We start from the raw sequence: 12,811 nt of genomic DNA, 5'->3' as shown, positions 1-12,811 counted from the left end.
TTTTTATATCTTCTACTTTATAATTGAAGTGGTGCCAACTTTTGTATTCCTATTGGACTACATTTTTTTTTTCACGTGGTTTCTTGTGCAAACGGTTAAATGACTAGCATTGTTTTTCATTAGTTACAATAACGAGAATAAACGTTTTCATAAGACAACAAGCTCAACTATCAATTCTACTAACCTTAGGTGTCAATCATTGAGAGCTTCGCGATAAAATGATGCAGCGTTTTCAAAGTGGAGGATGTGAAAAGCCGTAAGGGTAAAGGGTGGTTCGCGTGTCCCTTTCTTCGATTCGTGTATGTAGCGGACGATATTAATTAAACAGCGCCAGGAAACACCTAATAGGCTGGGGGAAATGAGAGTTGCTTCACTGGGCGAGTGTTCCTTCCTGTTTCCCAGATTGACTATGCCGCGAGATGCAGCGAAATTGGGTACTGGCGTCACGTATGTCGCTCGTCATCGATTACGCAACGTATCACTTTTTAATAATAAATAAATCGTAAATTCGTTACAGTGTTGCAATCATCGCTCTTTAATCTCTCGTTGTCTTTGCTACTTTATCGCTCATCCGAGAATTTACATAACCGGTAAATACCGCTGAAAAAAAAATCGGATCTCGTTTCTCTCTATATCGTTGGGAATGGTTATCGCTCAACGAACTGATACTATTCGTGAAATTGTATCGCGTATACACAAAGGAAACAGAAAATAAATATTTCCATTTTTAGTTCTATTAGTATCGCTTCCAGAAGTTTCACACTCCCGTCGATTCCGTATCGATATCTTCGGGTCGGAACAACTTTTTCGTGGCCCAGCGGTGCATCGACGACGCGGTGAATAACAACCGTGGCCAGACTTAAATTTGGCCCCGCGAGTGGCCCATAAAAGCGTCCATTGTTCGAGGAGCGACGAGATCCGCAGATTCCGCGACGCGAACCGAGTCTTCGTTACCGAACGTCCATCCGAAATACAAAGCAGAGCGAAAAGGAAGTCGGAAGCAGGGAGAGGGCCGCGGAAAAAAAACAAGGGGTCCACACAGAGCCTGAAAATATCCGACTTCTCGACCCCGGGACAAAGAAACGCGTCTTACGTAGCCTTTCTTATTCTTACACATTCTCCATTTCTCCAGAAATAAAAATTCAAATTTTCTTTAGAAAATTGATCTAAATTCCACCTAGAATTAGTTGAAAATTATTTTATCGATATTATTACTCTTACAGGAAATAATTTTGATAACTGTTAGTTCTCGCCATGTACAAATTTAGTGCAGAGCCAATATATTCCTAATTTTTATTACGATCTTAATATCGTTTTCTTCGCTAAGCATTCGTACATTCAAACACTGTTTCGGTTTTTGATACGTCCACAAAGAAATAAAGAAAAAGAATGGAATAAATTCCAATTCGTGGAGAAGTTCTAGCGTAGCAGATTTCATAGTGCGCTTTATTCACGCCTGAACGAAAAACCGTGGAGCAAAAACGTGAAACCAGTCGGAAGTTATCGCAAAGCCGTGGCCAGCCCCCGCGTATGTGTGCGAGTTAATCATGCGAGGGATTAGTCTACATTCAACGATATCACACGGTCACGTAATAATAATTGCTCTGTGTAATCAGGTCCGTCAATGAATTGATTCTTTGTATCGGGAGGATGGAGACGACGTTTTTCCGTTCCCCACTGGGGACTTGGGAACACAATGTACAAAGTCGAGAATACAGAGTAAAGATTATCCGCACGTGGCTAATTGCGAACGCTGTGTCACAGTTCGCAAACCTATTTCAAGACGCGATATTAATTGTAACAAATCGAGGTGTTCGTGGCGGTCAAAATATTGATATTTCACTCCGAAGAGAAAATTCTTTTTAAAGAAAATTTGTTTATAGGTTTGCGATAGGAAGGAATTTTTTCAATGAATTGACAATAGCTGATTCGTCGCAGAGTAGGTGTGGCAGAGTTGTTTAGCTCGTTCTGTCTTGCAATGTTCTATATAATAACACTTCAATTGCTACTGACATGCATACATTATCATAATGAGAACACGCCTCTATTGTGCCAGGATTGTAAATGTATACAATCAGGGAATGATGTAATAATCTAAAGATACATAGTTTTACTAAAATTCATATTTCAACCTGGAGAGAAGGATTCTTCCTAGAATACGTCTGTTGAGAATTTATATTTTGGACGATTCGATAGTCAGGAATTAATCATCATCGACGTTTATCATAAGAAACAAGCTTTTCGGAGGACTCGAGTTTAGCCTTCGTGTGATCACTGTGTTAGTAGAAAAAATAGTCGATTTATCCATATTTTAATAACAATTTTCCTGTTCACCCAACCCTTTGGATTAAAAGGTACTCCCTAGAACTTCTTCCCTGCTTTGACAAATACTAGTGGACGCTAATCCTTGATACAAAGGATGTACTTCGTCAGTGCTGTGTGGTCGTTGAAAAATGGACGAAAAGTGACAAAATGGAATCCGTGGCAGCAATCATTGAAAGTAAACCGGTGAACTTGGCAACGGCGAACGAGCGGACAGAATCGTGTCAGTCCGCTGCCCACACCGAGCGAGCATCGGGGCCAAAATTTTCGTCCAAAATTCAGCCAACTGCACGACGGACACGCACTTACGCGACGTGCATCCGCTTTTTGGAATACATTCAATTCTGGACTCGATTCCCCGCCCCGGCTTGATGGCAAAATAACGGGACACGGATCGAAAATACTCGTTTAACGGCCGATTGCTATCCGCGGTTTCGAATAAATTGCAGCCTTCGTAATGACCGATCAAGACCGTGACGCGTCGCTTTCGACGGGAATCATCGTTCTTTGGGTCTTTCACTCGATCATCTTGATCGGAGAATGCCGGAGCTAATGCGCGCAACGCTTGGGAACATGGGTGAGAACAGCCCACGGATCAGGGACTTGGAATTTTATTCGACCCTTAAGGGCTGTTCGTTTTTCTCTGGATAAAGGTTCTTCGCTGGACTCGAACATTTTATTTCTTTCGTGTTTGATGGGAAAGACTTTTCTTCTAATTAACACATTCGCGACCGTTGACGTGAAGTCACGTCACTTCAAATTCTATTCCTGTTTATTATTCCAGTTTATTTTATAAACTACATATTTACAACATTAGTATTTCACAACATATTTTGTAATTTTTATCTTTTCATCTATAACGATACAAATTTGCGATGTCCAGCTGCAGAATTTTATTATTTTCTTCAGTACTCGGTATTAGAAATGTCAAATATCTGTCGGTCGCGAATGTGTTGATATCCTTCCGACTCTCCTCGGGAGATTTAAATGCTGCAACAGTGATATTCTTCGAGAGTCAAGACTTAATCGTTTTGTGGGTCTGTAACAAATTGATTTATTTCTCGGTTGGATTCATCCCCAAAACTTTGAGAATTGCTCGTGAGGGCTACATGTAATTTTAGGTTGGGATGATTCGTTAAAATTATCACAGGACGTTTTATTTGTTTTACTCAATTAGTTACTTATGTTCTGGGTTATCATACCGAATTGAGATAATATAATTCTCTTGAGAGAGGCCAAAACCAATGACCGAAACCTTGGGATAGGCATTTAACCCCAGTCTGTGTAGGTGCGTGTATTTTACATCTAACAATTATCAATTATTCTTAATTTCCATTATAGTGCAACGATCTAGATAATTTGCTTAATACAATTAACATCGTTACCAGATCATCGCCTCCAGGAGATAGCTCGACATTCAGCTTGAATCAGCTGATAAACACATTATTCATTTTGACACAAGTTTAAAACTGTATGGAATATGTGTGTCCTTGACTATATCTTAAAAAACTTATCTCTTCGTGGCTCCGTACTTCTATTTATATGTATCACATTAATATAGGGCAACTGAATTTTGTAATCTGTTCACGAGTTGAACGAAATTGTCCTGCTCCTATTTTATTTTTAATCTTGAATACTTCAAACAGTTTTGTGAAAATCTTGTTATCGTAACGCGTGTTAATTGTACCTATAAAGCGACGAATAATCGTTATACTCATTGCTACTCATTGTCAATTGCATCATGACATCCTGAGAACTCGACGGTTAGTATTAAATCAAATGAAATTCACGATCAGATAAGCCTAACAGGAAGCAAATTATGCTACCGCTAAGTATTTACAAAAGTAAACACAATTGGAAATAATGGGTTACGAATATATGTATACACAATTGCACACACAAGTGCATACGGTATGAGACTTGGAACTCCAATTTCTCATAAATCGAGGATCGCGTAGCAATTTCGATTTGCACTCTCGATGTACATTCTTTTCACCTCGATTGTGCCATGATCAATTTGAACAAATGCATATATCTGTGTAAATTTACTTATGTGGGATGTAGAATCGCAGGAATGAATGGAAAAGGTTTTAAGGATAAAAGTAAATGGTTTATTTATTAGTAAACTGTACATTTTAATTTTGGAGAGGAATAAGTTTTACAGGGTTTTCGGAAACAAAGCTTTTGCTCAATTCATATGTGTATATCGCAACGAGACGTCCGGGTGACTCTACCGTCCACTCGCTGGAAGGCGACAGGCAGTAGATCCAGCCGTACCAGGGCAGCCAGGAAAGAATTCCCGAACTCTCCTCTTTGACAGGCAACGGGCGGTAATTCCAGGCGTTCTCTCCTGTGCTGCAAAAGGCGTCCGAAAGCTAGGCTTCGTACTTTCCTCACTCTATAGGCGATCGTGATAATTACTTCGTTCTCTCCTAAAGAGTGCAGCAAAGAATGCCGCGTCCGCTATCGTGAGAACGATATTTATACCCGATCGTTGCTAACAGACCGCGGTCAATCAACAAGTCGGGTTACTATGCGAACGATTCGCGAGAGTTCGCGAACGTCCCCCGAATTTTCGGTCGCGATTTCTGGTGTTGTTACACTTATCATTTTCATCTCTTTCTTCTTTTTTGCATTAATTTGAAAAGAACGGAAGTCGCGTAAAAAAAATATACGTTGTTTGATGCGCACGGTAGATTGGAAGCAAAGGTACGCGCAAAGCGAAACGCAATTTACGAAGGTACACCGTTTCCACAAATAGAGCCGCACGCGGAATTAAAACAGGCGCGTCGCTTTTAAAAACGCGCGCATTATTACACGATCTACTTTTGATACTTATGTCTGCTTGCCAACTTCCTACCATGCGTGGCACGCGTGTGCGGGCATTTAACGATATAAGCGTGAGTGTACAAACCGAAAGATAAAAGTATCAATTTCATAATGAGCGATCCACTGATGTATATTTAACCAAAGTTACCGCGATGCGCGATAAAAAAGAGTAACGAGGGAATTCGAAATTGTTGATTATACGTGCTCGAAATTAAATTACAAGCTGTTGCGCGATAATTGTATAAATAATTGCACAACGTTCTCGCGATCATTACTGACTTAATAATAGAGGAAAACGAGTTCACTCGTCTCGCGAAAATGCCTTCGTATCGGTTTAAAAGAAACAACTCGGTTTGGAGTGACTCGGAAATCATTCGAATTAATACGTGCTTTAAAAATGCCTCCAAAGTCGATAGGGCGAATACCTCTGTATTTAATTAGACGAGTCAACTCATCAAATGAACATACGAAAATCAGTTATTTCAACTCCCTATTAATCACTTTAACCCTTTGACTGCGAAGGGAGTATATAAACGCCCTTAAGCAATGGGTTCAGAGAAATGTTTGTATTCGTTAAATAAATTTTTAAAAAATATCAGCTTACAGGAGATGATGAGACAAAACTTTTTTTATATTTACCGTTTCTTCATAGGATGCTTACTTTCGAAAATAAAAATTGAAAAGTTAGAAGTTTGTTGGAAAAATTGAATCTCAAGAAAAACGTCTTTTAACATTTCAATTTTTATCTCTGAAACTAAATGTCGTATGAATAAACTGTAAATATAACAAAAGTTTCGTTTTTTCATACTCCAGAAGATGATATTTTTTTTATGTTCGATTGTTCGACCGCTGTCTTTTTTTATGTCAGACAACAGCAACAGGACCAAACCATTACGAGATCTCTGAGAAAAAGGTCTTTTAAGTTGTATTTTTATTTTTAAAACTAAACGTCCTATGAGTAAACTGTAAATGTAAAAAAGTTCCGTCTTATAGTGTTCCCACTCCCTAAGTTAACAGGTGGATGATGCAGAACGATCGCCTATCGACGTAATCAACGCGTTTCTTAATCGCCCGCCGAACGAGTCCCTAATTTTAACCCCCGTAGTGGCCTAAAATAGAGCAAGTTGTAAAATTGGCGTGATAAAAGAAACAGCAACCCGCAACAGTTTATTTTTGGCTTGACGGAAAGTTAAATTCCCCGAATGTCTTTGCCGGGAGATGATAATAGTAACAGAATGAGCCTTTTGTTGCCTGATACCGGGGTCAACAGGCGCGAATAGAATCTTGTAGCCGCCCACCGAGCGTTATTATCGCCTGAAAGAAAGCCACGCACAGCAAGGGTCTTTCATGAGCGTGTAAGGATAAAAGACGTTCCTCGATAAGTAACGGTTTCACGATGCACGATTTTTGTTCACCGACGATGAGCCGCAAGAAACGTGCACACTGTAACGTTTAATTAAATTCCCATGCACAATGCGGAATTCATTTCTAGCCGGTTCCCTCACGCTGTCCAGTTTGCCCCTCTTTCTCTCTCGCTCGGCTCATTTGCAACTTTCAAGCAACGTTGTTTCACGATGCATACAGCTCCCAGCAATCTTGAAAGGGGGATTGAGAGGAATAGCATAGCATCCCTCTTGAACCTAACGCAAGGGTCACTGGGATGACAGTATTCTAAAGTTTATCATGCTGATTACTGAAGTTTTCTTGGCTAGTCATAGTTTTCCTGAAAATTGTTACGAATTACAGCGTAGGTATATTAGGTGTGTTTTATAAAGAATCGAGAGCTCTGATCGGTTTTACTTCATTTTTCGACAATTCAGGTATTTTATGGATGTACTTATGAGTTAATTAGTCTGCTGAGTCAGAGGGATCTAGTGGATTTCCTCGAAAGATAACATCGCAAATCCTATATAATTTTCTCATTTAATTTAGCAGTGATTGTTTCCGTTGTACTCACCAACGAGCATATTCTGCAATAGAGAGTTTCTCTGGTTAACTCGCAAAGGTTGCTCCAAATATTCAAACTGTTCTCTGTCTCATTCCCACATTCTTAATCAGCCGATCGAGAGAAAGCAATCGAGGAAGTCACAACCAACGTTGACATCTCAGCCACTCACTTTGTTTTCGTTTTCCTTTCTTCTTTTCGGCCAAACGCGAAGGGTTGAGCATCCCCACATCACCAGATCTTTAAAATTCGTTAGTCCCTTTAACGTTGACCCTGTGACGCCCATAAGAAACGCCATACACGCCCCGCGGAAACGTATATTGCCCCAGATTCCGAACGGAGCTCTTTCAAGTCCCCTGGTTTGTCCTTAGTCTCGTCCTTCGCGTCATCCTTCGTCTGGTGCAGCCCATCGCGGTGGCTGGCCAGGGCACAATGCGTCCCCGTATCACTTATTCGTGGTCCATTTTCCTCGGCATAAAAGAAGAACGGTGCGCACCAGGGGTCTGGGAGGGCACTTTGGGGTAGAAAAATCCGTCGTGGTAGGGAAAAACGATGAAGAGGGAGGGAGATGGAAAGGTTGGCGGAGCGAGAACACCCCATCACGGGAGCAAACACTCGGGCTGCCGTGATTGCACGGCCGCGACCCTATCTATTATTCACCTGGCTCCCGAGCCTTGTGTACGCTGCGAACCACTACTATTCCATTCCAGAGCCCGGAAGCTCTTGCTCGCACGCGAATAGCCCCCACCATACTCGATCTGCCTACGACCCAGTGGAGCCCTGTCTGTTTCGTGCCCTGTGAAAACGACCAGCCACGATCACCGAACCCTCCGAATCCCCGTCACCCCGTGGAGACGCGTAAGGAGCGTAATTGACCGTGGTCCCATGGTGTGCGTTTCAGCGGAGGCGTCGCCAGCGTGCCGAACAGCGTGGCGCCTTCACCCCCGGCCTCCGGAAGGATGCAGAACACGGAAGGACAGGTCCAGCAGGACGGCGCCTCGGCGCTCCATAGGGTCCTCTGCGCGGAAAGCTTCGCAGAGAAGGAACGAAGGCTCTCCGAGATGATACTGCAGCTGCAGCTGCTCAGGGAACAATTGCTGCAACAGCAGGATCAGTCGAAGGTAAGAGTTTCGTTTTCATCATATTTCTATGCTTCATTTCGATTTGATCGCCCGAGATTTAGTTGAGTTCCGAGTCTCTGATTAACGGTTAGGATACTTTGTTCTCCAGAATGGCAAAAAAGAAGTAAGTAAGGATCATACGTTAATAACTCGAAGGATGTAACGTAATTGACTTGATTCGGGATCGCTTAATATTGTAGAATAAGAAGTAATAAATATCATCATGTTTATATCGAGAGAATGAATAGGAGGGATCATGTGTTAATAGGAATAACTCAGAGGATGTGTCGTAATAGACTTGATTCAAGATCACTTAACATTGTACATTAACACGTAACAAATATCATCAGGTTAATATCAACAATCGTACATCAAGAAAATCTTTTCGTAGAAAATGAAATATTGAAAAATACGCGTGAATTCTACCAGAAGTATTTAAAGAAACTGTCGTTACCTACTATTGGAAACGTAAACGAAACGCATCTATGAGAGTTTGCCCATTAGTTACGCAAACGCTGTACTCTCGAGATATTTGTCATTTTACAATGTACGCAACTGTCGATGGGGCTATTGACACACAAAGTAGAAAAGTGAATATCTCTAAAATTATTTGGAACAACGAAAGCCAACGCAAAGAACATTTATAGCCGTCGAGGCGTCGATCTTGCTTGGTATCTATAATCAGTAGCAAAGGGGAGAGGCGAGGAAGTTTGAGAAGCGGAAGTCCGCTCTTCGTCGCGTCAATGGCAATGACACCCGTCGGGATTGCGTGACTCGTTCAAACGGATCGAGGGATCGTTTTGCGCGGGTCATGGATCCTGACGAGGCGAACGTTCAATACGGTTCTACCCGAGTGGAATTATTTTTGGCTAATCGAGGCCAGTGGGGGAATTGATTGTCTGAGACACAGCCGGTTGGCAAACCTAATATCGCCGATACAAAATGCAAACGCGCCCAATGTGGCTCTAGCTAACGATAGCCGTCTATACGCGAGATTTATTGATCGGTGGAAACGTTCTAAATTTATATACTGATTCGAATTCATCGAAATCAGAGAGGGACTATCAATAGCCAATAATTTGTCTGCTACCAATTAAAACAGAACACGATCCAACTTGTTCTCATTATATTATTACATTTATTTTAGCCACGCGAATTCGTCGATATTTTACGAAATATTCTCTTGCCGTCGTACTCGTCGAATAAAGGAAAATCTATTGCGAGAGACCCCGTTGCATCAATACGAACACCAACACCTCGAATTCCATGCGTTTCCGACGAACGCGCTCCAACAAGTTCGAGCAAACAGGCCCATAGCGGATTGGGAGCCGATTGAAAACACGTTCCGCGAGACGGCGCAATGCAGGAAGTTATTATCCGAGGTAATAATTCCAACACGCGTTATTTACGTAGGAACGGACACGCTGTTTTCCTCGGAGGCATGCGTCTCGGTGACCGAGCGTGTAACGCGCGAGATCTCCGAATTACCACGCGCATTCCGCGTCGATTCAAACTCCAAACTTAAGCCACGTTTTCACCTGTACCACGGATACACTTGGATAGATTTGAAACTCTGCAGCAGGCGTGGAAGACTTGCAGAGCTTAAAAAGTAGAGATCTCAGGGATGGGAAGCTTGGGAGAAGCAGTTTAAGTTAGTTTGCAGCGTACAAGTGGGAATGTGGCTTTACGCGATCACGTGGTGTCTTCAGCGGCTCGAGGAGATATTCCGTGGACAATGCGACGCCGATTCGAATCGACGTCCCCGCGGCGATGCTATCGGCGGTTATCGCGATGACTGTATGGTTCGCGTGACCTCAAAAACTGCGGGTCATCGCGTGGAAGCGAAACTGCTCCGAAGGCTGGAAGGAATCGCTGGAGAAACCTGTCTGCCTGCAAAAATGCGGGCGCGTGCAGATAATGCCCGGCGTATTACCGTTATTATGCCGGTCATTTACGTGCTGGGGAGACGATGCGTTCCCTTCCCTGATATCCCGCTAAATTCACCCCGAGGCGGGATTCTACGAACGCGTTTAAGCAAACACGCTCGTTCGGATGAATCCTCTATGTTCTCTATGATTTAGGTGATCATACTCCCCTAAACCTGGAACTGATCTTCCTTTCCTAGTACACTACTCACACGACAGTCCCAGCAGCAAGAATATCGTTATGTCTTATGACAAAGAGCCATCTTGTAGCACTGGTTATAACGAACAAGCATTTTGCAGCAAGACTCTTCCATGCGTTTGAACTGAGTGCACATATGCGTCGATGCACCTATAAAGGGTTAGGCCTGGGTTAGATCCAGTGAATTATGTTACTAAATACCGACTATGCCCCGTCATTGGATTCATCGAGGTACCGAACTCTCTTTAAACTCTTCTCTATAACTCTAATCTCTTCCGTCGTAAGACGTAATCCTCGTGTTTTTTGTCCTATCGATGAAGTCTAACACATCACCCTTCCGCGAAGGCGCCAGCAAAAACTCCCGGAAGTAGCCAGGCCACGAGGTCTTCGAAGAGAATCGGCTTAGGTGATCTCGTCGCGAGAGGCAAAGCAGCTGCGGGTGCGTCGGGTGCGTCGAAGGGTGGAGAACGTTTTCTCGTCGGCCATTTCATCGGCACCAAGTGAAAACGCGTTTGTCGGCGGCGTTTGCGCGGCAGGCAGGCTCGAGTAGAGTCGGCCGACGTTGAAAACGGAAGTGCGACCGTGACGGGGACAGGGAGGTAGCGCGAAAAGGAGCAAAGAGGAAGCGAGACGAGGCGTACGTAGGAGGAAGGCGGTAGTCTCAGCGTTCTCCTCCTCTCGGAGTCCCGGAGGGCGTATAGTAATGTTCGGAGTCGACGGACTTGGGGTCGAGTGGGGATCTCCCTCTCCTCCTGGGTCCCCTCTCTCCCTCTTACCCCGTGTCTCTACCCCTCGTTCTCTTTTCTTCTTTCACCTTTCCACCTGTTATGCGACTCCGTGCCATGCTGCATCGGCACAGGTGTGCCGGCCACGTACGAGCCAGCCTCGAACGCATACACTCGCTCGAGCGGGAGGTCTACACGCCTAACCTCTTCTTTCCTTGGGCTGCACGCGCGTTCCTTTCTCCGTTGGGTTCTCCTTCGCTCGCCTTCCTTCCTGCCTGGCTTGCCTACCTTCCTTGGCATCCTCCCCCGTCACCCCCTCCTCCGTCTTTCTCCACGAGCGAGTCTGCCGATCGCGTGGGCGGCGAGGATTACGTTCTCCGCTCTACCCCAAGGCGCCTCCGCGGACCTATACCTTCAGCTGCACCTGTGCAGGAGCACATTGTCACGCCCAGTGGCCCGACCGTGCAGACCCCAAGCACTCCCGACGATTGCTTGTCTTTTATTTACCGCGAGTTTGCCGCGCCACCGGAGTCGACGCGAACCGCTGGTGTCCGATACTTTTTAATATCGCGAGATCGAGCGATGTTCGACCGTTGCCGCGCACAGGTACACGGTTCGCGTTCGAGTCGTTGGGGTGAAGGTTCGCCATTATCTCTCCCGCGGGGGAGACTTTACCAATGAAGTAGAGTAAACTCCCTGTGCACATGTTTCGAGGCCGGTGGATTTTCCTGAGCGCATTTCGAGGTACGTGGATCCTTTTAGTAAAGGGTGTTTCGGTTGACTATGACATGTGAGGTCTGCAGTGTCACTTTGTACACGTCATAACTATACTACGGATGTTTATACATTTACAAGTATACATCTGTTAAAATGTGCAAGGATCCACACAGTCGCAAAAATACATAGAATATCAGAACTAAATTACATGTCACAACGTCTGGAAGATAAGACACAGTTTTATTTAAGTTTCAATTCTATATCTGCGTCTGTAAAAATGTGAATCTGCGCAAACATCCGCCGTCTAATCATAACACAAATCCAAGTTCAAGTTCAAGAAAGCATAACACGTCATAGAATAAGCATGATGAAAGACTGTTTGAGCAACCTAACTTTGAATTTTCTCCTGAAAATTGAACTTTCACAATGATTCTTCGCCTGGAAAAGTTCTTTAACGGTACGATGACGATGATTCTACGAGAATCGTTTCTGAAGTTTCTCGTCGGCGGGGTTTGAAACGCGTCCTTGACGGGGTACCGGAAGAGGACCCTTGAACATGCGAACCACCTTCATTCATCGGTCCCTCATTCACCGGTGCCGCGACCTTCCTTCTTACCTGGTCAGATGCATTCGACCTTCCTCGTGCACAGATATTCGATGGCTACGCGAGGCTGGCGCAGGTGAGCATGAAATTTCCGCTCGCTCTCAGGTTCGCGTATCCCGCCTCGCTACGTGCCGATGATTAAAGCCGGGTATTCGAGGCGGTTCGATGCCAACGCCACGTTTTGCACAACCGTGAAATTAATTCCGATTGCGTTAATTACAATTGAACGATATCTTTTCGTGATTGCTGTCGGCGGATTGTGCAAATACTGACAGTGGTTTGTAATGGATATTTATTCGAGGTGAGTTCTTGTTAACGAGTTTCACCTTTAGGGTTGAATTTTAGACATGTGAATAATTGAGGAATTCATTATCGAACATTGCTGCGAAATGTATTCATTAATTTAGTACTGTAAAGATTACTT

At 43.9% G+C, this 12,811-nt stretch overlaps 1 protein-coding gene across 4 annotated transcripts in view; it reads left to right on the top strand.

The window, feature by feature from the left end:
* The window catches only part of LOC128874598 (transcription factor SOX-5), a 223,799-nt gene that overhangs the window by 168,505 nt on the left and 42,483 nt on the right, over positions 1 to 12,811 (top strand). For all 4 annotated transcript variants that reach the window (XM_054119471.1, XM_054119474.1, XM_054119473.1 and 1 more), the window contains one exon: positions 7,998 to 8,217. In XM_054119471.1, coding sequence (XP_053975446.1) covers positions 7,998 to 8,217 — 220 coding nt within the window. The remainder of the gene's footprint in view (positions 1 to 7,997; positions 8,218 to 12,811) is intronic.

This window comes from Hylaeus volcanicus, chromosome 4 (genome assembly GCF_026283585.1).
Source record: "Hylaeus volcanicus isolate JK05 chromosome 4, UHH_iyHylVolc1.0_haploid, whole genome shotgun sequence".
Classification (NCBI taxonomy): Eukaryota; Metazoa; Arthropoda; class Insecta; order Hymenoptera; family Colletidae; genus Hylaeus; species Hylaeus volcanicus.
Note: the sequence above shows the minus strand (reverse complement) of the source record. Positions and strands in the feature narration are given on the sequence as shown.